At 34.5% G+C, this 26704-nt stretch overlaps 1 protein-coding gene across 2 annotated transcripts in view; it reads right to left on the reverse strand.

Moving 5' to 3' along the window:
• Window positions 1-5608: 5608 nt before the first annotated feature.
• Window positions 5609-26704, reverse strand: part of LOC125682314 (WD repeat-containing protein 86-like) — a 32675-nt gene continuing 11579 nt past the window's right edge. Inside the window, exons 2-4 of one of the 2 annotated variants that reach the window (XM_048922801.2) lie at window positions 13071-13206; window positions 11488-11591; window positions 5609-8516 (exon numbers count right to left, since the gene is read on the reverse strand). In XM_048922801.2, the coding sequence (XP_048778758.1) occupies window positions 8331-8516; window positions 11488-11591; window positions 13071-13206 (426 nt within the window). In that variant the 3' untranslated portion in view covers window positions 5609-8330. Of the gene's footprint in view, window positions 8517-11056; window positions 11161-11487; window positions 11592-13070; window positions 13207-26704 lie in introns of both variants that reach the window. The other variant, XM_048922802.2, reaches the window with a different exon arrangement.

Raw genomic sequence — 26704 nt, forward strand, 5'->3', positions numbered from 1 at the left:
TAGAGTGTCAGAGGCCATGGATAGGAAACAGGGGTGCTTACTCCTCCTAGGCACCTGATCCCACCTCTGGTGTGTCCAGGAGTCCCTGTTTGCCCAACCAACTATTTATTTTGTATTGCTTATATAGGAGTTATGAGATTGATCACTGTTCGTTATCTTCACCTTTCATCTATAACACAGTAATTACAAAATCAAATACACGTGTCAATTATTATTAAAGAAAATAATGTTATATAGTACATTAATGTGCATAATCAAAAACAGGGCTTGGCTGCGATTCTATTGTTCAATTTAGAAATTTGTTTTCAATGTTTTATATAAGCAAATAGAAAAAATCGTTTACCTTTGCGCTACTCTGTTAGAGACAGGACACCTCAAAAACTGGGTTTCTAGGTCAAATAAAGGAGTTATTGTTACGTAATATTATATAACATATAGAGATATTCATAATGCAGTGAATGCGTAATCCCGTGAGGATCCGGGTTAGAATAGGTCCTCAGTACCCCACCCCCGGGGATCCGGGTTAGAATAGGTCCTCAGTACCCCCTGCTTGTCGTAAGAGGCGACTAAATGGGGCGATCCTTCGGGTGAGACCGCAAAAACCGAGGTCCTGTGTCACAGCAGGTGTGGCACGATAAAGATCCCATCCCTCCCTCCCTGCTCAATGACCATAAGTGCCGAGCATAGGCCGAAATTTCGCAGCCCTTCACCTGCAGTGGTGACGTCTCCATATGAGTGAAATATTCTCGAGAGGGACGTTAAACAATATTCAATCAATCAGTGAATGCGAAAAGGGGCTAAATCTTCATCTAGGCGCCATGGATTGGATACATTTATATAATACAAGTTCTAGGCATGATTAAGAAAGTGTTTGAGAAATGGATTTACTTCAAATGTTTTAAGAAGTGTGAAACTAGCCGATTTAAAATTATAAAGTTTTTAAAAAATACAAGATACATTATGTAAAAATCACTTGTATTTTATTATATCGGTAGAAGGCCAATCTCTAAAGCTTACAAAAAGCGTGAAACGATTACATGAATCGAAAGAGGGATGAGATAGACTGGGAATTCATACATTTTAAAGAAATTATTGCCACCCCAAAAAAAGTATGAAAGGGGGGGGGGGGTAGTAATATCCATACTTCAGGTGCCTGTGGTGCTTGTGGATATAATGTAAAATTCAAATCTAGGCCATGGCTCAGGCTACTGGTTTTATGACCTGGCCTAACAAAAATTATGGAAAAATAGCCCGACTGGTCTATTACATAAAAACTTTAATTATGTTACATTCAAGGTTGGCTGTCATTTAATGAAAACAACTGGTAAATGATAACTGATTCACTTTGTTTACAAATATAAAACCCATAGGCGTCGGAACCGGGGGGACTAGGGAGGAGCTTAGCGCCCCCCCTCACTTTTTTTGCAAAGATAGACATAATACCCCCCCCCCCCCTCCAAAAAAAAAAACCGACGTAGAAACTTTTCTGTTGGTTTAGACCCCCCCCCCCCCCCACTTTCCGACGCCTATGAAACCAGAATAGTTTTTGCGTGTTTTAGAATTCTTACCCAATGTACATTAACTATTTAATATTGTGAATTACGTATTTCAGTGACAGTAATGTAAAGGTGGTGGGGAAGGGGCGCGAAAACGAAAATCAATCCCAATCAAACCAAATATGTACAAGAGTTCTTGGTCTCGCACAAATAAATGTAACGTCCCTGGTGGTATATGGTTACTAAATGGCATACACTGTTTGTTTAAAGTAAACTCATGGGAAAATATTGATGCTTACAACAATGTTCTACATCAAGTCTCTGATCAGACTACTTCAGCAGCACATTTTCAACGATTTTTAGCGCCAACCGGTTAATGTTGAGTGTGCTAGACACCCAAGTAGTCCCGAGTGTTAACTGGTCCTTCTATATGATTCTATAGTCTGTTTCCCAAAAGATACGATGTAGCCCGCGCCCTCTGTCGTCATAATGGTAGAACAATTTACAAATGTTGAATTGCGTAAATGCGAATGTCGAACTAACATCGGACGGATTACCAAAACACATTTACCACAACTCGCATATGCTTAACAAACTACAATGTGCAAATGCTCAACTACGGATGACGAAGATCCAATTTAAAATTTACATTAAATAAATAATGCATTCACTTGTTACGCATCTACACAAACATATATTCCATTTACATCTTACGCAATTCAAATGACGAATATACCGTTATGCACTACAAATGTCAAGATAACGATTAACATTTTTATATTTACATTGAACCAATGGCGCATTTAGGAACAACAAATACATAATTACAAAAATAGAATATTGAACTCTTTGGCTTTCCATACATTACAAGCCAAGCTTAGCGATTCTCAATACTTTCATTAATATTTACCATAGAATGAGCTAAATGACAGCGTTTCAACGAATCCGTCAGCAACTTACAAGTAAAGGTGACAAAAATGAAATCAGCCATGGCTTAACTTCTGTGAACAGAAATGAATTTTGTCATGACAAAAATACCCCCCCCCCCCCCCCACTAATCTTATTTAACACAATTTATTTTTGTCATTACGTAATTGAAGTTGTCATTCATAAAAACAGTTTTGCAAGACAAAAGTGATTTTGTTATGACGGAATTCAATTTCGTCTAACAAAATTCAATTTTGTCTCACAAAACTGACTTTGGTCAGTTTTGTTTGCAAATTAGTTTAAAATCCAAATTAAACTAGTTTGCATACAAAATTAACATACGATATAAAATTTAATTTTTGTCCACAAATTTTGTCAGGACAAAGGTGATTTGTCCATTGAGAGAAAAAATTTTTAACAAAATTTTATTTTTGTGATTTGTTATAAATTTTGTTAACCTGAACTCATTTTTGTTGAACAAAATTCACACAAAATTGGATTTCAAGTACAAAAGAACTACACATGCTAACTCTGAACTCCCGCCTACATTTTTAAATCGTATATTTTAAAAAGCTTTGCAATTTTGCTAATGAAATTCTTTAAAATGCAAAGTAAAATCCATTGTTAATTGATTATTAACTTTAATATCAGTGTTAATTGATTAATTGCTCTTAATTTCAAACCTTTTCATTAGGGGGTAGAAAAAATATGTTCCTTGAAACCAATTTAGTTTCATAACGTCACTATTTTTAAATCTTTATTGATTTCAATTAATAACCATTTAATTGTCAAATTACTCAATATTATTGAGTAGAAAATGGTTAATCTCCATTTTTCACACTTTAACCTCATTTGCAATTGTGTTTCATGGGAGGAATGTTTTAATATTTTCCGTTTTCCATCTATACCTGAATTTAACCCAAGTTATAGTTGTCTCTCTTTGTCCTGTTTTGTATAAATCATTTTCTAAAATGAAAATTCATGTAAATATCTATATTCCCATGAAAATCATTTTAAAATGATGTTTTAAAACTTGATCAGAATGTAGGCGGCGAAACAATATTAATACAATCTTTGGCGCCCCATATTGTTTACATAACAAAGAATTGTGAGCCAATCTAATTAAAATTAGATCCTTTGATCCGCTCATCTACTATCGCTACACAACCTTGTGTAGCGATAGTAGATGAGCGGATCAAAGGATCTAATTTTAATTAGATTGATTGTGAGCCCTCTATTTCTCTTGTAAGGAAGTACAATTGTAAGTAAGTAAATCTTTTATTATAGTGACATCTGTAATATAAATTCTATATTTCAGTAAGATACATGATATAATTTTACACCCGGCCCAACGGATATATATGTCACTTTAATCAATTTAACATATTCAACGATGTCTGCGCATGTATAGTCATTTGGATGTATATTACTATCATAGATGATTTGATTATGTGGCTTTCCTAAGTATTTTTGTCTGATGTTATAAGAATTATAGATAAATTTTGCAGTTTGTCTTGGGGAAATTACAAACAATATTAGTAAACGTAGAGTCATCCATTTGATTTAAATTTACATTAAGTCCAATGTCATTATATAGAGTTTTTCTTTGTTCTTTATAAAAGGGACAAACTAGTAGAAAGTGTTTTTCAGACTCAATTTGATTCAGGTCACACATAGAACATATTCTATCCTCAACTGGTTCTCCTTTTTATCGACCCGTTTCGATCCGCAAGGGCAGAATTCCACATCTGATCATGGCCATAGTAGATCTTAATGGTTTTGGAATATTCAATGTTACGTATTTTTCTACGCTGTAGCATGATTTCAAAATGATGTAAGTTCTGAGTTTTAGAACATGCTGTAAGTCATTCAACCAATCGGTTTCCTTGATTAAACGTATTTTCTCCTCTGCGTGCTGTAAATTAAAAGGTGTAGAGTTTTGGTAGATACATGTAGAGAGTCCATAATGTTTTTAATATGAGAATTCCATTTAAATTGATTGTAACTCAACAACTGACATTCAAATGTTTGCTGACCATTAGAAACATATTAGTTAAGCATTTTGACAAATTTCAGCTTATATCTTGTCCATGCCCCAAATGCAAACTGACCACTAACAATATGAATAACGGGATTACCTCGTCTTCTCGACCGACAACTCCCCTTATGCGTAGCAATACATGTATTCCTTATCACGTGCTTATGAAAGGTGAAGATAATGAACAGTGATCAATCTCATAACTCCCACAAGCAATACAAAATAGACAGTTGGGCAAATACGGACCCCTGGACACACCAGAGGTGGGATCAGGTGCCTAGGAGGAGTAAGCATCCCCTGTTGACCGGTCACACCCGCCGTGAGCCCTATATCCTGATCAGGTAAACGGAGTTATCCATAGTCTAAATCAGTGTGCCAAGAACGGCTTAACAATCGGTATGAAACACGTCAGACAGCATTTGACCTAATGATAGGTTGTATTGACGAACTAGATCATTATAACGATCATAGAATTTGCGAAATGCTGACTTCAATCGAGACTGTTGAAACCCCTGTACCATCAACTTGTTTGTCAGTAGCTTACCTCGATTTAAAAACTGACTATATGCAGAACAAGCTCTTACATATCGAATCAGTTGAGAGATATTAACTTCTCACGTAGAAGTTTTTGAATAAATTCTGCTTCATGTGAATATAGAAACAGGTCAGCTAACAAAGGAACACAATTCGTGCCTATGGGAATTCCAACAGACTGTTGGAAGACCTGAGCACCAAAGACCACGAAGATATTGTCAATGGGGAACTCTAGCATATTTTTTTTCTTATGGTTCTTGTGTCTCTCAACTGATTCGATACGCGAAAGTATATTTTACACTGTTCAATATATACATAGGCCTAAATTTTGCAGTCCTTCACCGACAATGGTGACGTCTCCACGTGAGAGAAAGATTCACGAGAGAGGTGTTAAACAACTGATTAGGGCACATCACTTTAGAAGGAAAGATTCGACCTCTTTGCAAAAAATGAAGACCTGTTCATCATAATAATGGATCCCTGCATCAACAGCATTTAAAACGTCAGGGTACTGATGCAAATGGACACATGGGATTTCCTTATTATAGCTCTAATGTGATAACTTCTGTCTAGGAATAAAATGCACTGTTAAAGAGAGAAAATGAAAAAGAAATTTGTTTCGTAGTTTAACATTTATTTATCGCAAAATAGAGGATAACAAGAGAAAATGTTGAAGGGAACATTCGTCATGAATGGTTCCTCAATGTTTCTAGCGGAATATCACAGTCTACATAATAGCAGTTCACAAGGAGGGACAACAAAATGAAACCACAACAGTCTGAAAAGGAACAGCATGCTCTTAACTACGCAACATAAATAAATCACACTATACAACGATTGTGGACTTCAGCAATCGTTGTTACTTTCCGTTTCGACTTTCTACTTTTCATAGTGAACAAGTTTGTAGCATTACATGTATATTGCAGGAAATGTATACTCCCAGAAAGTACATTTCATATATATATATATATATATATATATATATATATATATATATATAATGATAATTTTCTGTCCATTCTAATGTTAGTCTACATACTTAAATGTTTCACATTTGGTACATGTAAGTAAAGATACTTACGGTGGCTTAAAAAGCTGACGGATAAGTCTTCGAACAATTACATGCAAAACATGTTAAACACCATTCATTAAATATCTGGTTGTTTACTTTTATCTAATAAACATGACTGATTTAACTTCATCAAGAAACCTTTTGTTACGGACTAGTATTTTAGGGGGGGGGGGGTTAGATTTATCAATGAAAAATTCTTAAACGTGTATTTATTTAACAAACAAAAAATGTATACAGGTTAATTTTCGGTTTGAAGAACTTTAATTTCAAACTATTTACAAATATTCGGGTGAAATGTAGGCATCGAGATGTAATATGACGCAAAGTGTATCAATAAAGGGTATTTGATAAATGTATTTGTGCATTTTAATCAGGAAAAATATATCCTGCAGTTGATACAAGAATATTACAATATCGCCACATCTCTGAATTTCCCATATGAATTTTCTTTACATTAAACAAAAGCTTCACAATAATTCTTGCTAACTGAAAGGTTTTTATTACAATACGAGCAGTTATAATTAAGTTATGAATAGAGCGTTTCGTGCAAAAAGGCCATTTTCTTCATGCACCATTTCATGAACGTTCAATACGTTGATTGGGGGCCTTTAATGTATGCAAACCACGCCATAATCATTAGTATTCTTTTAAGAATACATTCATATTTTTAAAAAAAAAACTAGTCTTTAAGAATGTCATTTTTCAAGAGCTTTATTCATGGATTTTAAAATTTCTTTTATAGCTGAAATACGGCATTGACTTCATTCTAATTACAATAGAATTGGTTACTTTGATTTCTACTAAATGTTACTTCAATTAACTTTCAGTGTATATGGTGGTAAACAATAATGTTTATCGTCGATAGGGTAAATGGCAGTGATCTAAACAGCGTAGGATCATGCGTTTACTGACCTCATACATATGCACGTATTTTCTTTTTTATTGGATGTGAGCTTAATTGTGGTAGGAGTAAAAGAATGAATCATTATATTGCTTGGGTTAGTTAGCACATTTCATTTACATAGTCACAAAAACAGCTGGAATTTCCAAACCATAAACGGAAAGGCCACTACATGTATATGTAAGAAATCACTGTATGAATTGTCAAATAGCCTATCAGAAAAACACTTCATGTACAAACTACTTATAAAAATACAGCTTACATGTACATACACAAATGAGACTCTACTATAAACATTAAACGCTGTATTTAGCTGCTACTTAAAACAAGTAAAAGACAACACACAGTTTTCAATATACTTTTTTAAAGAAAATATTTTTTAAAAGGACGGCTGTATTGATATGTTGAAGATTGGTAAATAAATAACTTTTAATCTTAATACGAAAATTTAAACAAATGTATCAAAAAATAGATAAACAGCAGTTTTTAACTTATTCTATTCTTCAGCAATTTACAAATGTTTGCAAAAATATAATTTAAAAAAAATAATAAATATCAGAATCAAATGCAAATTCGTTTAAAACTGAACGTTTCTTAAATGTTGTTGACAAAATACAATAAAATGGACGGCTGTAATGATAATTAAGTGAAATATGGAATTACAAAAGCTGATTTAAAGACAGAATAACAATTTACCATACATATAAAAACGAGGAAAACTAATTTAGTGCTACAATACGTAGTAACAAATGTTTGACATTGTGTGCAACAAGTAGTAAATCATAGTTATGCGATTAGTTCATTATTGATGAAACTGGTACGCAAGGTCACTGCACCTATCAATCGTGGTCACTGCGCCTATCAATCGGGGTCATTGCACATATCAAGACAGACTTTCTACGAATGATGTCTCACAACAAAAGCTAGTCTAAATTCGTCAACAAAGTATTATTGTACGATAAAAACAACGTATTCTCATACTGAAGATGAATTCTTGGTTATCAAAACTTCAATTCAGTATTTTTCTCAATACATGCATTGAAAAATAATTTAAGTTGCAACACCTTTAAAACAACCCAGAGAGTGGACACGATTCTACGATGTTCACTCATATGTAAAAAGTTATGCTCTACAAGACATCATCCGAACGCCGTGGTCACAAGTACCTGTATTCCGAAAGACCACGCAGAATGTACATCATTATAAATACAATATATAACAGATGCTAAGTATACAACGTACATGTATATTACATCCAGTATATACATTCTATTCAGCTGAATAAGATTTAACGACAACGTATGTCAATAAATAGTACATTTGTCTTTATTCGGTGTGATTGCAGCCTGGACAGTCCCCATCTCAATCAATCATGATCTTGTTGTCGATCCCGTTTTGATTGCTATCCACCTTCTGTTGTTTTTCTTCTTTCTCTTTCTTGTCCTTGTTTTCTTCCTTACCAAACGTTGTATCATCTTTGATTCCCGTGGAGTCCCAGACTTTCAGGAACCCATCATAGGAACCGGTGAACAGTTTCCCGCCCACCACCTGCACAAAAAGGCACAATATTTTAGTATAATGTAGTATTGGATTTAGTTATCAAATATTCCAAACTTTCCTCAGTAGTCTTCTGTATGAAAACTGCTCATTAAAAATCTATTTTTTTTCTTTTAATGTCATTTTTATTATATTCCAAAAACAAACTTTTCTCTACGTATATTGAAAAAATTACACAAGATAATTTTCAGATTGACAACAGGTTTACAAAACAGCCAACACGTAATACACTCCAATAACAACACATTGACTACTGGCTTACATGGAAAGCTATATAGATGTGAAGATGTGGTGCAATTTACTGAAACTATAAGAGAAATACGACCTATGGATATGCTTTGTGTATAACTTTTGAAACAAAAACGGTAAAATGATACCAAATACCCCAAATTTCTGTCATGTAGGCTTCATTAGATATTCATCAGTTGATAAGCTTGCGATCCAACATGCAAGCACCACAAGCAATGTAACTGTCATTTTCTCACCAGAGGGTGTGTATCACAACCTTCACTTACACCTCTGTCGATATTTGGATTTTAAAAAAAAAATAGTGTCTGCACCACGCTGCACTTTGATATTATAATAAAAACTATAGAAATGGTGGATGAACAGCATGTACTCCACACAACATGACAAACACACTTGGGAAAACAGATGACTGCTTTGTATAACTATTGAAAACCTGCTGGTGGCATCACGTACATGTACAGCTGCTATGCTTAATTACTGTGGTATTTGGTTTGTCCGAATTATGTTAACGTTTTTCAGGGAGACCACGTGACTAGAGTTGCATTTGTGCATGACCAACTCTTCTGTAATCCCACGGGTACCTGTAAAGTGCGAAATCGAATCGAAACGAAATCTATCGAAACGAAACCCACCGAAACGAAATGAAACCTACCGAAACGAAACACATTGTATAACCGAATTCTTTTAATTATAATGATTAAAAATGGTATCCTAGGCCCCTATGAAACTACCAAATATAAATAAAATTCGCCTCCCTTTTGATGTAGGCTTTCGGCTTGACTGATACAAAGTTTAAAAAGTTGGAAAGGGGGGAGGGGATGAGTAAGCACAAAGTACATAAATACCATGTGCAATTAGTTTCGGATCCATAAATTTCAGAACGAAGGGTTACAGTCTCAGAGGTCTGGGGAAACACACTAGACGAGGGATGGGGTCGCCGACGTTGGATACACCTTTGGGCATATAAATACATTGTTTGAAGAAGCTGGTTTCTGCGAAAGTTGAAAACAGGAAGAGCTCTTAACCTCTTTTATTTTATCTCTAATTGCTGAGGTGCGAGTACTTTCAATAATGGAAAAAATTAAATAGTATACCATATTATATGAATGCAATTCGGTAAGATATACATGTGTAAGATATACATGTATATACATGTATTATTTAACAATATTTTTTATTGATTTGTAGTGAATCTAAAGATAACTCTATACATTTGGGGTGTTGCTAAGACGGGGAATTGAAAACAGGACGGAAAACGGATTTTTTTTAATGCAATAATATCAGGAGGCGGTCATCATTTTGTAAAATCAAAAGGCTTACGAAGAACGGGAGGACATACTCAGAATCCACCGTTTGATGTACTACATACAAATACACAATATCCATATGTATATATAGATTTGTCTTTAGAGGAAAATATACTGAAACATGTAGTTATGCCCAAAGGCGGATCCAACGCCGGCGATCCCACCCCTCGTCTAGTGTGTTTCCCCAGACCTCTGATCTGTGAGACTGTAACCCCCCGTTCTGAAATTTATGAATCCAAAACTAATTGCACATGATATTTAATCAACTTCGGAGATGTACTTTGTGCTTACTCACCCCCCCCCCCCCCCCCCCCCCCCCCCCCCGTTCCTTCCAACTTTTAAACTTTGTATCAGTCAAGCAGAAAGCCTACATCAAAGTGGAGGCGAATTTTATTCATATGTGGTAACTTTCACAGGGGCCTAAGGTACCATTTTTAAGTATTATAATTAAAGGAGTTCGGTTATACAATGTGTTTCGTTTCGGTAGGTTTCGTTTCGGTGGGTTTCGTTTCGTTTCGGTAGATTTCGTTTCGTGTTTTGTTTCGATTTCGTTTCGCACTTTACAGGTACCCGTAATCCCACAGGTAAATTTATCCATGTAAAATGCAATTTAAAGCGGCCAACTTCTGCACTTTAATTCTCGACACATTGATTTATTTACTTTCATATGGAATTCGGTGTGTATCATAATCTAACGATAAAATTTCAAAGCCATAATCTAACGATCGAAGCTGGGGAAATTGTAAGAAGAATTCATGTGGTTTGATTTTCATAACTACAGTTTCTATCAATTGAATTCTTAATCTTACATTTAAGACCGAAACTAGAATTTGTTGAAGCCATTCAATATGAAAAGATTGATAAAGGTGTAAGCAAAACTTGCGCAACGCGCCCTCTGGAGAAAAAATGTGTCCCAACATGCGTCATGCAACAACATTACCCACCATGCTTTGCTGCTATTGAAGCAGTAGTTACCTCAAGGGCGGTAACTGCAAAGTCGTGACCAATAAATACTTTTTTCACATCGCCTGATTTGGCATCGTAGCTTCTTATCGTACAATCACCAGAACCCGTGTACACTTAAATAGGTAACATTAGAAAAGAAGATACAATAAAGTTGTTCAGAAATTCATTAAAGTATCTAACTAAAGAAACATTTATCTTGCTGCAAGAAATGAATATTTCTTTTTCTTTTTTTATTTGGAAAAGGTTATACTAGTGCTGGATTTAACACCAAAACGGGCTATAGAAAAGATGATTGTTTTGCAAGATAAATTTTCTTTCTAAAGTTCTACGAGAAGAATATGAAAAAGGATAGAGATCTATAGTAAAGCTATAAACATCTATAAGAAAAGCTAAAGAGTAAAACTCTAGAAAAAATGCATTAACGATAATCTCTACCGGACCTGTATAGCTGTCACGGTGTTATTGTGACCTTTGAACTCTCGTTTCAAAGTTCCAGATTTTGCATCAAAAACCCTTGCACATGCATCCCCGCATGCAGTGTAAACTGAAATAACATAGCAGGTTTTATCGTAATTCTAAAATTCATTCCCTGGTTTTTCTCTTCAATATAACATAAATATTCAATGAGAGTTGGTCGTCTGCCTTTTGAATTATGTATGAAATTACTATTATAGCAATTTAATTTTCGACATGTTCACTAAAATACTTATTGTTCGCATATAATACAAGATATTCATGTTACGCTTTGTGCGTATGAAACATCATATTGTATTTACATTTTACTTAATGTTATGTAAATGTTTAATCTCTAGGAATATTCTCATACATCGCTAGAGCTATGAAAGCTACGAAGCTGACCTGTTAGGTCTATCAGATGGGATGTTAATTTGTGGCACCGACGGTTCAGTGCGCTGAACACGTATAATATGATTTTTTAAAATTTGTTTTACATCTTATAGAAAATTTCACACGGTTAAAGACGTCATCTGCTCTCTGTGATTTTTTACACGGTTAAAGACGTCACCTACTCTCTGTGATTTTTTACACGGTTAAAGACGTCACCTACTCTCTGATTTTTATCATTTCTTTGTTCTACGTCCTGTCGAGATTTTTTCACTTACATCGAAACGTCACCAGCTGTAGGTGAAGTACCTGTGCTTAGCGCTCAGGATCGTAGCAGTGAGGGTTCTTTAACGTGCCAAAGCCTGCCGAGACACTGGACCTCCGCTTACATGTATAAGGTCATATTCGAAAGCTCAGCGATGTTCATTTCTAAATGCCGAACGTGTATCATTTAAAAGTGAGAATCACGGGTCTCTCGGATACGACTTTAAACACGGAGGTACCATATCGCGGCAGGCGTTGGCACGATAAGGAACGCTCACTGCTAAGGCCCCGAGCGCTACTCATAGATTTAAAAACTTCACCTACAGTTGTTGACGTTTCAATATGAGTGAAAAATTCCCGACGGGACGTAAAACACAACACAAATCAACCAACAACTTTTCAAAAGGAAATTGTTTTCCCCCTGTTTTACGTCACATTCTAGAATATTCTTCTCATATCGGGACGTCAAACAATAGTAACACAGATTTTGACCTATGCATGGTGCTCTAGGCTAACACAGTGAAGACTCTTTATCATGCCGACGCCTCCCGTGCCAAAACACCGCGGTTTTCAAGTACTCATCAGAGAGACACGTAAATTTCACTTCCCATTTTAAGCGCATTTGGGTGTGACTTGCACCTTTAGCTAATGGACTAGTATTTATTGATTATTAATAAAAGCACAGCGACGCCATATACTAACGTGGAGGTTCAGCGGATAAGTCGGACCGGAACAAGATATTAACAATAGTTTATGTTGTGTCGATAGTGTTCGTACACTTCACATTGGAACATGTTGCCATAAATGTTATACATAAATGTATGTACATACAAATAGGATTTTATCATTTTGTTTTACTTAGTGGTAGTATTGTAATGAAGAGCTAAAGAACATAAGGAACATTTGCTTGACATACCTAGTCCTTCCTTGACCTTAATGACACTGACTGTATGTTTGTGACCCTTGAAAATCCTGGTGCAGTCACCAAATTCGGTCACCCATGCACGTGCAGTATGGTCCGAACTTCCAGTGTACATTATCTTGTTCACAATCTACAAAGGAAAACCACATCAATAGTGAAAGATGCTTTAAATTTGTTTTCTTTGGTTTCATGTTTTGTCAGTCTTTTGATGAATGTTAAATGCTGGGAAATCTGTCCGCTTCCCAATCCAATTTATACTCATTTGTGAATAGATAGTGTTATCTACAAAATATAGATGAATGTACTGCACATTCTTCAGAAATCCTAAAACAATGTGTACATCTAGATTACAATTGCGATACAGCGTAATGAAGGTACAATTAAGCTCACCTGAGCCATGGGCGTAAATCAAGAATTTATCCACACTTGGGAGTTTTTGTCGAAATCTGTTCACATTTTCCACTTCAACTCCAGAATTTAAACCAAACTTAACTCAAATTATCCTTATGTAAAGGAAAGCAAGTTTTATTTGAATGATGGACTATGCTCTTTTCCATCAGGGATTAAACGTAATTGGAAAATATAGTGGAGTACTTGAAAAATTCTCAAAATTCACTGGATCAGAAAAGCCATAGCACAGCAGTTTGTTCGATTCATGATTCCCGGAGTCAGGACAGGGCCAGAATCATGGGGTTTTAAATCTTACATAAATAGGAACATACACAGAAAATTGATTTGATTTGATTTGAACATATCTTATTGTCTGGATGTTATTACAAACGGATTGAGCACAAGTTCTTAAAACTTAGAACGCCCTCTCCTATATGACAATTGATTACATATATGATAATGTTCAAGAAATGAAACACAAAGGTATCAAAGGTAAAAAATGATTAGCAATTGATTAATATATACATGTATGTACAATTGATTAATGTATACATGTATGTACAATTGATTAATATATACATGTATGTACAACTGATTAATATATGCATGTAGTACGTACAAAGTAATCGCTATGCAAATTCCATCAACTAAAAACGACCAGATCTCTTTATAAATAACTGAACATAGGAAAATAATTCTTCATTTTCTGTGGTACTGATTGCATTATCTCCCCATAATAATACATGTGTGTCTACTATATGCAAATTATCCATTCTAAAAATAGCATTAAATAGGTCATTTCTTGGGGCGGTGTATTTTGCACATGAGAGAAAGAAATGGTAAGCATCTTTTACTTTACCACAAGTACACAAAGGACTGTCAATGATGCTGCATCTAAATAAATCTATATTCAATACACAGTTGTGTCTGAGTCAGAAAATTCTATGAATAACTTATTAATAATCACTAGATATTTGTCCGATATGCAAGTATTTTTGTGTAGATCGGAAAAGTGAAAATTGCGGATAGTGGTCAAATCTGATTTTTGATTTGAACATATTTTATTGTATAAATATACAAAGGGATTATTACAAATGTACAAGTTCTAGCAACTTAGAAAACCTCTCCCGTATACAAAATATATCATGTTATACATGACTGCACGAATCAAGATTGTGGTACCATAGAAAATATAATAATCGTTATAATATACTATTATAATAGTATACAATATATATTTATGTATACCGGTATGCATTTCATAAGTACATAATCAGGCATAAAATGAAAAACATATTTAAAATATGATATGTTGGTCTGATTAAAATCTGTTAGAGTTCTTAATAAACTCCTGGACTGCTTCGAAAATATATATTAAAAAAAAAATACATCATTTGAAAAATATTCATTTCTCCACAATAATAGATGGGTATGGGTAACAGCAACATCATTTAGATGAAGCAGTTCATCGAAAAATCAATTTCTTGCTTGAGTGTACCTTTTGCATACAAAGAAGGACTGATAGGTATCTTCAATATGACCACATATACAATTGGAAAGGCAATAATGTTTTTACGATAAAGATCATCATTTAAAATACAAAAAATTCATAATTTGGTATGAATAATATTAAGATATCACTGACACAAAGGTGGTATGGAGGGTGTTACTTAAGGGAAAAGAGTACCAATTCATTTCCCATAGACCTCAATGTTAACCTTTGGCCCTCTCACTAATTAACTATATCGATTTTAAACAAATGACCGCAAACATTTCAAAGTTCATTCCAAGTGTTGATAAAAAATGACAAAAAATATATAGGGTCCCGTGCCTTTTATAGGCCATATTTGTACTTTTTTACAACACATAGCAATCTGCAGTAAATTACACACTTCATTTTAAGCACACCCCTACCATGGGAATTTCCTCAGTCATTTCTCGATTTTGTGCGATAATTTTTCATCCTGACAATTAATTTGAACCTCTATAATATTTCTTTCAATTCCAAATAATTTCACTCTTGATATTAGCCAATCACGCAACACCTAGACATTTATACCTCCGCTCAATCTTGGGTAAACTCCGTCCGGGTTACGCATACGGGGGTTTGGTACTCTCATTCCTTAAAGCGTTATTTGAATTTATCAATGAAGTTATCCCCCTTATTTCTGAACTTGGCAAATTGGTATTATATGATGATAAATTTCTGCGAATATCTGACCAAATGTCTTTCAAATACTGGGGAACTAAATCACTATAAATTCTATATATATTTGTTTATTTAGCTGTTTGTCTTCTATCAAAAAGGGGTTCCTACCCAGTTCCAACATAAAGTGAATCTAGGGAAGCAAAAATTGGAAGACCAGTTACTATCCTGGCAGCCAATGATTGAATTTTTTCTAACTGGTGTGAATCAAAGAGAGGCATATTGTAATACAGGGGTAATAAAAGTTGTATACATTTTTGAGAAGCTATTTCTTCCTACAGTAAATTTTAACTTTTATAACAAACCAAGTTATTTATACGCATTATTTACAATGTTTTCAAGATACCCAGACCAGCTTAAATCATTAGAAAAGGTAAGACCAAGGTGTTTGTGAACAGTAACATATTCAAGCTGATATTGTTGAAACACCAGTTTCGGGGGATCTACGAATTTTTTTTCATGGTAAAAAAAACATCGCTTTTGTTTTATTAGCGTTAAATTGAAGAAGGCATTGTTTGGACCATTTGTCTAAGATGTTTTAGATCATGATTAATATGGTTAAATCTCATAAATCCTATAAAGAATACAAAATAAAGGTTAGGGCACATACGGACCCCTGTACACACCAGGGGTGTTATCAGGTCCTTTAGGAGAAGTAAACATTCCATGATGATCGGTCACACCTGCCGTGAGCCCCATATATATTGTTCAGGTAACCGGAGTAATATAGAAAAGAACTATATATGTGAAGAACGCCTTAACATTTGTTGTGAAACAAATGATACATAATGTAGTTTGTTCAATCCGTGATCCCAGGCTGGGGTCCATAACTGGTCATTTTAAAATGCTCTTCAAGAACCACAAACTGGATAGGGTACTTGTTGTGAATCCGGTAGGTCCCGTGTTAAAAATGGCGTCAAACCAGACCTTAAACATGCGTAAAAATTATTCCTTCACTAAGCGCCCGGAATTAGAAGGGACACTTTACCTACGACTGGGGATGACTCCATATGAGTGAATTTTTTTTCGAATGGAACGTACTTGAAATAATATACAAAAAAATCCCTGGACTACAATAGGGACTAAAAGTTTTACATTGGAATGTATAGGGAATTGTTTTTATATAAACAACGATATTATGTGTCTTGTATAAACAAGTTGACTCGTGTGAGCGCTATGGTTCTCTGGTTCATGGACTTCTTGTGTTTGTGATGGAAATATCTCAGTGATGGTTATTGTTCTCATAGGAAATAAAAACAAATCAACAGCATATATCAATTAAATCATGATGTTTACTCAAGTAAAAACAATTACGGAGGTCGTTGGGATTGTTTTCAGTTATCGCTATTCTGTAAACATTCTTTCATAGTATGATGAAATCTCTAGACGTTTGTCACAAAACACCATACTATCAAAAACTGCATTATTACGCGTCCGTAATTTTCTTTCCTCTTCCGTTACGTCTATTTGTTCTTTTTGGCTGCTTGGTGTATCATTATTCGGTAAATCTGGAATTGTTTCAATCTTTACGATCTGATAGGCAATTCCCAATCTGTGTTTTTACTTAATGAATTCTGAAAGCTGTTCAAACCGAAGGTTATTTTCTCGTAATTACAATTTCATTTTTGCGCAGGGAATAAAAAAGTGATATTTTAATCGTTACATTTTGATTTTCCATTGGGAAAACATTCAAATCTTGTTTTGAAATATGAATGGATTCATATATGCTAAAATATATTTTATGTCCATGCAGATGATGGCATGATGTATCAGGGAAAATATTTAATGTTTTGAAGGTGTCAGAGTGCTTTTTAAGCGCTAAGCGTAGCTTAAGCGCTTAATGCCGCCAGTTGGATTTTGTTTTCGTCATCATGTTTCCGGTTTATCACCACCTATAGGCGAATTTATGCATGGCTGTAGTCAACAAGTCGTGTTTAAAGTAGTCGTAATTTTGCAACCGATCTAGCACGGGGATAACATTCATATCTGCAGTTGCATTTCCCCCCCAGAAATACAGTTCGTTGAACAGTGAATAAAATATGTATAAAAAGGGTGATATTTTTTGTCCTCATTCTTGGGGAAAGTGAGACACAGATGCAGGTCATTCTTCAGTTAAAATTCCCATTTGAATATGCGTCTGTAATAATTAAAGTGATTCAAAATCTAAAATTGAATAAGAATATGTATACGAAACTGTTTTAGCTAGGATGCCTTTGCACTATTACCTTAGCATGGCGCTTAGAGGCCAGGAAAATCAATTTGCATGGTGCAATCTATAATTAGAAGCCACATCATTAAGCTGTACACGAGTCAGGAGGGTTTTCCACTTGTGTTTTGGCTGCTGTTCCGACTCAGTAAAATTTTTGTCCGACGCAGCAAAAATGTGTGCAACACAGTAAACAATTAACTGATCCGCGTCCATTGTGAACGAGAAAGACTGTGCACGATTATGCTTTGACAGCGAAGGACAGAGATCGGTGTCTCAGAAGGAGATATTGCGTAAATGCTTACACCTTTCCCGATCATATATGTAAGTCGGTCGTGCAGAAATTTAGAGGATGCAACGGTGTAACTTTAGCTTACTTTATTATTTCTAAACGACCAAGATATTCTTCAGAATCATCGTCAACACAATCAAATTTGATTTCGTGATTTAGTTTCAAAAATAGACTAAAAATAATAGTCTTGGAGCAAGGAAAAGATAAAAGGTACAACATTATATTATATTATATTATGGAAGACAATACCCCGGTTTCAAGTATTCAAAACACCGCGTGAAATTTTACGAGCGCTGTATACTGAAATACATATGTTTAGAACAAGTGTTAGATAAACATTGCCATTGTGTCAAGCATGAATGTGAAATGGTTTGCGGCCCACAGCACGCTACATACAACGAAAAGTAATCATGTTTTCAATTTCTTTGTACTTCAAACAAACAATTGACAATGACATGCATATGCTACATGTATTTCCGAACGTACAAATGATGAAGAAGGGGGAGGGGCATGGATGTACTGTCGTTGTTCCCTGTCCCCACATTTTGTTTTCGCTGAACGATCTTTTCATATAAAAAAGATGCATTTAGTTTTTTGGTGAGATGCCTCTTCATTATTTCTAACAGCGGTTTGAACATTACCGTTTGAAAATTACTTTTGTAACTTTTCAGTGCCTAGTTTGGGATTCTCATTTAGCTACATTTACATGTTGTAAATCTTGCATAATTTTATTTATTGCGAGTCACTTCTGTTACGTTTTTTCATATTAGAACTCCTACACAAGCTTCGAATCTTATGGTTTTTTGCTAAGGTTATTAGCATTTTCATATAAAGAACTGTTTTATAAAATTAAAATAATAGCAATGTGTATTATGTCTCATTCAGACAAACGGATGAGTCTCCTTTGCAATATGAATAAGAGCTTTTACACAAGAAGTGTAATACACACAAGTTGATGAGTACAGCGTTTAATGTACCTGTGTACAAACTCTTGTTTTTTTGGTTTTTTTTTTAAAGATTTACGTATAACAATCACTACAATTGCTAAATGTAAATCCATGCTTATATGTTAGTCTAATTCATCATCATATTTGAATTAGTATATCCTCTTGCACTAACTTTCATGTTAAAAATGAGCTATCTCCACTCTTGTTGATGACGCAGTATTCAGTTTCAAAGTAATATTGCACATGTATAATGAACATCTTTTCTAAATAACTTCCTAAATTTTGTTTTCAGTTATACATGTATTTATCGGACTTATTTGGATTCAGATTCTCTCCAACCTGATTTTGAATTGAAAATAACTTCATTATTGATTACAAAAAATAATTCCACTTTCATGGATTGATTGCTATTTCAGATAATTATGCACTGGATTCTGTAGTACAAGTCATACCGATGCATGTTTATGTGTGTATTTAAATGATTTCTGGTAAGGTAATGAAATGGGTGTAAAGCGTTTCATAATCCTGCATTATTGGTGTGTTTTGACCTGTGGCATTTGTTAGTGTATGTGGTTATGTGTAATTTTCTTTTTTGTCCAGTTTGTTTGTTCCTTTCTATTATAAGTGACTTACATATATGTATCAAACTATTGATTTGTTTCATTTCAGTTGTATTCTAAAAATATTTCATACACTATATAACTGAAACACAACAGTAAGTTAGTTGCGTAATGACAATAGAACACTTTATACCGAAAACTACCATTACAACTGTTTTCACATTTTCTACCAAAAATGTTCTTCTCTATAACATCACATCTGTAAGAGAGAAAAAATGCATAGTCATGTAGAGCATTTAATGATCCAGGGACCGGAGCAGAGCGGATCAGAAACCCTTGCCTTGGGAAGATGGGTGAGAGCTAAACAGGGTATAAAGTGTTCATTTGTCAAATATTTGAATAACATAGCCTAAAATGATATTGATTGATTGTATCTTGTTTAACGTTCTTCTCAATAATTTTTAATTCATATGGAGACGTCACCAAGACCGGTGAAGGGCTTCAAATTTAGGCCTATGCTCGGCGCTTACGGCCATTGAGCAGTGAGGGTTCTTTAGCGTGCCACACCTACTGTGACACGAAACATCCGTTTTAAAGGCCATCTCCGAGGACCCGTGACATTCACACCTGATGCCGAGAGTTTGGTGATGGAACTGTCACTACCTGTTTAACGAACTAGGTCTGTCGCGGCCGGGATTCGAACCCAGACCGCCCTCATACAGAGCGAACACTTTACCTCTGGACCACCGCAGCGGTGGTAATACTATTGATACTAAATTCTGATTATAGATATTTTAATAAGAACAGGTGTCCTTTACCAAAATTGTAAATTTCATGATCCAAGGACAGGGTTTTAGTTTAGTGTGGGATCAAAATTATCACAGTAACAATTGTTTTAACAATATCATATAAAATTTATATTTCAACGTGTTGAAAAGTTTCAGGACATTGCTTTCAATCCATATTTGTTATTTTCTTACAGAAAATGTACTACTTAGTTATGCGAAAATAAAGAATAATGCATAAACCTTTTTTTAGTGTTGTTCCTGCTCATTAACATTACATACAGAATTCATGAAGTCAGCTTAGCGCTTTTCAGTACTTTCAGTACTTTGATTAATATTACATTCAAGTTATCACATATGATCTCTTTGATAAAAGACAACGCATGTATCTGAAAATTTTAATAGTTTCGCATGAATCTCTGTTAAACAGGTATTGATAACTTGACAACTGCTTTAAACGATATTCCTTATCAGATTTTAAGGCAAAGAATAATTTTCAATATATATATATACATGTATATATACATGTATATATATATATATAATCAAATCTCTTCATGAATTTTTAAAATATAGCCTTTTTAGTTTAAAAAATGACCAAGTCTATAAGTAGAAAAAAAGTCTGTAAATTGAAGGAAAATTGTCCAATCTTTATGAAAATACCATATGCATATCTTCATATGGTGAGGAATGAGTGTACGAATTTTCAGAAAAATCCATGCCCTAGTTTCTTAGAACATGCCCGGACAAAATCATGTCTACCGACACACGACAGACAGACAGACAGACATGCTGAATCCAATATACCCCCAAACTTCGTTTGCGGGGAGGTATCGGTATGATAATACGAATGTAATTTTATATACACTATCTGCAAATATATTTTTTAATGTCATTAAATTAATTAAAGCGAAAGGAGGACAATTATATGCACCGTATTCACTCTCATATCTTTAGTTCAGAGCTATGTCAAGTGAGTTTGAAGTCGGAACATGTTACTTGAAGATTAAAAAAAATTCTTATCAGAAAAACAGTGTAACTAAGCAGTAAAAGTATATTATTTGTCATACGGATCACTTTCAAAACAGACTACGTTTGCGAATACCTTTTTTCTGATTGTCATTTAAAACTGCTAAAATATTTTATAAAAACTGCATAATTAGATAATACTTGTAACTCAATTGTAATTCTAGCAGTTACTTCTGGAATTCCGATGAATGACATTGCATTACATATGCATGTATACCATACCATTTCCCTTGCCATGACGAAAAATCGTTATTTTCAACTTCAGAAAGCACGCACCTCTTGCATTGATCAGATATAAATATTGCATAAATCTAATGTTTTAGACGCACGTTCTGTTCGGATGACTGAAATTTTGACCTTTAGGGAATGGTCAAGGAAAAATCCACCCAATTTGACTTCATATTCCGAAAGAGGAGCCACTCTTGGGAAAACCTTTCATTTACTGAAGTTCAAAAGTAAATTCAAACAACATTTGAAAATTAGGGCTAGATGTGGTCATTTTATTACCAGGCCTAGTTCTTTAAGCTTAGTAAAATATTTATAACGGGGTTTGCAGACAGATTTTTCATAACGTTTGAATTGAACTGAAAGTACCGAGTAATGGTCGTCTTTCAAGATCAAATGCGCCACTATAGGACTTGACCTAGAACAGGACCAAAAAAAAATCCTAAATGCGTCTCGTGCTCTTGTCCCATTTTGTGCAAAAAGGTTCAATTGAGTGGGAATTAAGAAGAAACAGAATGTCTGCATAGAAGGTAATCTTTAATATTGAGAATCATGACGTACATCAGGCATTGGAACAATAATGCATGCACGAGGATTTTGATTGGCATTGAAAACAAGAACAAAAAGCAGCTCTTAAAGCCACCAAATAATTACATAGAACGTTGGTCGATCGATGGGTTATAATTGAGACATCATTGATCGCATCGTCACACCTTGGTTAAAGGTGTATTGAAACACAGGTATGGCACAATGAAGTATCGCTAATGCCTGTCGATACAGATTTCTTGTTTTTGTCGGCTTTAATGATTATCGACATTTTTTCACATTCAATACAACGTGAGGGTTGTTAAGAGAAATAACTGTGTATATTAAGACTGTATTATGACGTCATTTAGTGGGAATACAACTCCTTAAAACAAAGAAACTCGTTTATTTTTAACAAGCACTTCTAGTGGAAAAACCCCGTGTTGTCAATTCTTTTTATACAGAGCTTTGCATATATTAGAGACATGTAAAATCTTATTCTTTCTTGTAGGAGATATTTCCATTTCAAAAAAGCACCTTTCTCGAGGACCATTCTTTTTCGATAAAGGAATATATTCCCATTGAATAAAACATCAAACGAGGCATCTTATGATTTTGAAAATTAAAGATAATTTTTCTTTTTGTGGTAAGCGATATTTCTCTGAATTTTTCAGAGAGAATTGTCTACTCTAAATCAATATTTCTTTATCGCCCATTTGTTCTCTTGTCGCTTCCTCTGTCTCATCTTCTATTTTGAATACTTTTATTAGGTCCAAACGAAAATAGTTCTCAAATTAGCAGAGAAATCTATTCTCTTATTGGCGTCAAAGTAAGACGTAGAAATAGGTGATGATTACCCATTCACCAAACGATCCACGGGTCTTTAGTATATACATGTATCAACCTTATAAGCGGAGGTCCCGCGTCACCGTATGCGCTGGCACGTTAATGAACCCTAAATGTCACAGCACTTAGCGTCATGTGTAAGGCTAAATTTGTGGTACTTCACTTACAGTTCGTGGGATCTCAATATGAGGGGAAACTTAATGAAGGGACGTAAATACAAACAAAAGATAGTCTCGTTTTTCGGGATAAAACTTAAACGGCGTTTCCTTATATCAAAAGTCTACATGAATGTGCGGTAATAGACATTACCGAATTTGGATTTCAACATTCTTCAGTTAAGCTTATAATTAGAAAAAGGAAGGAAAAATATTTGTTATTGGATTTTCCTCATACTTGGGAAAATCGTAGCATTGTGGATTCTCAATGCAAATATGTCCAAATCATATGAAGGTTCAAGTCATTAAAGGGATTTTTGAAAAGCAAGAAAAACTTATTAATATTACTCCATAGTCCTGTTAGACTCTCACTGCTATTAATTTCTGTCAGAAATTTAAACAAACTATAGGGAATCAATACTCTTTTAATAATTTTTCAATATCTTTTCAGATTTTGTGGTCTAGACAAAATCATAATGTAAACACCCTTTGGCAAATCTATTGGAATTTCTGTGACACATGTAAACTTAGATTTATTCTATTCAAAACAGAATAAACAAACTATATACATGTATGGTCGTACTGAAACGCCAGGACAAAGAGATTTTTTCAAAAATACGTATCGGACATTCGAAATTGACAAATTCCAGGGAACTTCAGCCTGAACATATATCTTTTGACTGTCCATTTACTATACATCACATTCTTTTAGAATGTAGTGATTTTTTGTCCAAACGAAACATACTTTTTTTTAATGTGCAATCAATACAAGATCTTTTTACATGTGTTGACAATAATTTTATTATACAATATTTTCAAGAATGCGATGTTTACAGGAAAAAAATCAATATCTTTAAAATACAATTGTTTATATACATGCAATGATATGTATTTTTACCTGTTTATGTATTTTTAACTTTTATGTACGTCGGATGGGACGTTAAAATGTGTCAAGGATCAAATATCGTATAAACAGCCAATCAAAATTATAATCAAATTTTGAAATAAAATTTACTACGTAAAAACCCCGTTTGAACTATTGTTAGACACTTTTATCTAAGTTTATGAAGGAAACAAAACGTGTCAATGAATTCATTTCCAAACAGCCTGAAAGAAATATCTATAAACTATAGAAATATGAAATACCCATAATTATCTTTTAATAACTATATCTGCCTTACTTTCAATGCTTATCAATATTCAATAATTCTAAAGAAATATACAAATCAAATTCATTCTGAATATTTCATTAGGTTTGAAGGACAATTGCTGGAGAAATTAAACCGAAAACAGGCTAACTCGGGGAATTTATACCTCCCGCTTTTAGAAGGACGGAATACGTAAATGAATTACTTTTAACAAGAGATGTTTGTAAAACACATATGCCCCAATGGCGCAAAACTGAAAAGGGTTATACACACATCTCATTTAATTGATAGTATTGTCATCAATTCAAAATATTGAGCAGACAATATCTTCCTATGTCAAGAGTGAATTGACCATGTGACCTAAAATTCAATAGGGGTCATCTACTCCTTATGCTGTACCAGTGTACCAAGTTTGGTACGTGTCAATCAAGCAAATAATTCTTAAAATATAGGAGACAATATATTACTATGTCCAGTTCAACTATTGACTTTTGACCTCAAAATCAATATGGGTCATCCTCTCCTGAAGATGCATCAATATACTAAGTTTGATGTCTGTCAAGTAAAAGGGTTATCAAGATATTGAGTGGACAGTATATTACTATGTCCAGTTTGACCCTTGACCATGTGACCTCAAAATCAATAGGAGTCATCTTCTCCTGAATATACACCAGTGTACTATTTAAAGTTTGATGTCTGTCAAGCAAAGGGTTCTGAAGATATTGAGCAGACAGTATATTCCTATGTCCAAGTTGACCCTTGACCTTTAAACATGTGACCTCAAAATCAATAGGGATCATCTTCTCCTGAAGATGTACCAGTGTACTAAGTTTGATGTCTGTCAAGAAAAAGGTTCTCAAGATATTGAACGGGCAGTATATTCCTATGTCCAGTTTGACCCTTGACCTTTGATCATGTGACCTAAAAATCAATAGGGGTCATCTTCTTCTGAAGATGTACTGGTGTACCAAGTTTGATGTCTGTCAAGCAAAGGATTCTCTAGACATCGAATGGTCAGTATATTCCTATGCCCAGTTTGATCCTTGACCATATGACCTCAAAATCAATAGGGGTCATCTACTCCTTAGGATGTACCAGTGTGCCAAGTTTGATGTCTCTCAAGCAAAGGGTTCTCAAGATATTGATCGGACATTATATTCCTATGTCCAGAGTAGATTGACCTTTGACCTTTTGACCTGAAAAACAATAGGGGTCATCTTCCACTCATAACCAACCCACATATGAAATATCATTATCATCAATAGCTGCAGAACTGTAGCTCTCTGAAAAAATATTTTGACATAACAGAGAGCTACAGAGCCACCCCTTATAAAAACCTTCGATTTACGGCGCACAAAAACGCACGGTTGAGGCCGTATATCGTTGTATTCTTGAGTCACTGTCTCATAAATTTAATATCAAAAAATTCTTAACATATTTTCCTACTATACTTGTGTCTAAACATACCTTCAAATATTCATTAAAGCCCCACACGACTTGAAAACTCCCAGCTTCAAATGATTTCGTTTGTTGACGTAGCCATGTTAGGTAGCCGGTCAATTCGAATCCTGGTTAATTTCCATACTTGCACAATAACGTCTAGATGTGAACTAATATCCCCACAAATATTTTAGCTAAATATTTTAAATAATATATCATCCCAGTGCCTTTAAATAATAATTATTCAAATAGCTAAACTCACGGCAATGCGGCTTTCATTAGTCTGGTGCGGTCTCCATCCCTGCCACACGAGTGTTAAGGACTATAGTAGCATTTTCATGAATCAAGAGCTTATTTTACCTTTAGAAAAACTTTATTTTTTTAATTTCTATAAATTATTCGTATTGATAATAAATGAAGAGCGAATACATAACATATAACGAATTTTATGAATATATACTAACAACAACAGGGTACGAACTGACCCGGCTACCTAACATGGCTACGTCAACAAACGAAATCATTTGAAGCTGGGAGTTTTCAGGTCATGTGGGGCTTTAATGAATGTTTGAAGGTATGTTTAGACACAAATATAGTAGGAAAATATGTTAAGAATTTTTTGATATTAAATTTATGAGACAGTAACTCAAGAATACAACGATAGAAGGTCTCAACCGTGCGCAGCTTTTTGTGCGCCGTAAATCGAAGGTTTTTATAAGGGGTGGCTCTGTAGCTCTCTGTTATGTCAAAATATTTTTTCAGAGAGCTACAGTTCTGCAGCTATATCATCAAGTGAATGGTTCTCAAGATATTGAGTGGACAACATGTGGTCTACAGACCGACAGGCCAACCGACCGACCGACAGTTGCAAAAC

The sequence above is a fragment of the Ostrea edulis genome, chromosome 2 (assembly GCF_947568905.1).
Source record: "Ostrea edulis chromosome 2, xbOstEdul1.1, whole genome shotgun sequence".
NCBI lineage: Eukaryota > Metazoa > Mollusca > Bivalvia > Ostreida > Ostreidae > Ostrea > Ostrea edulis.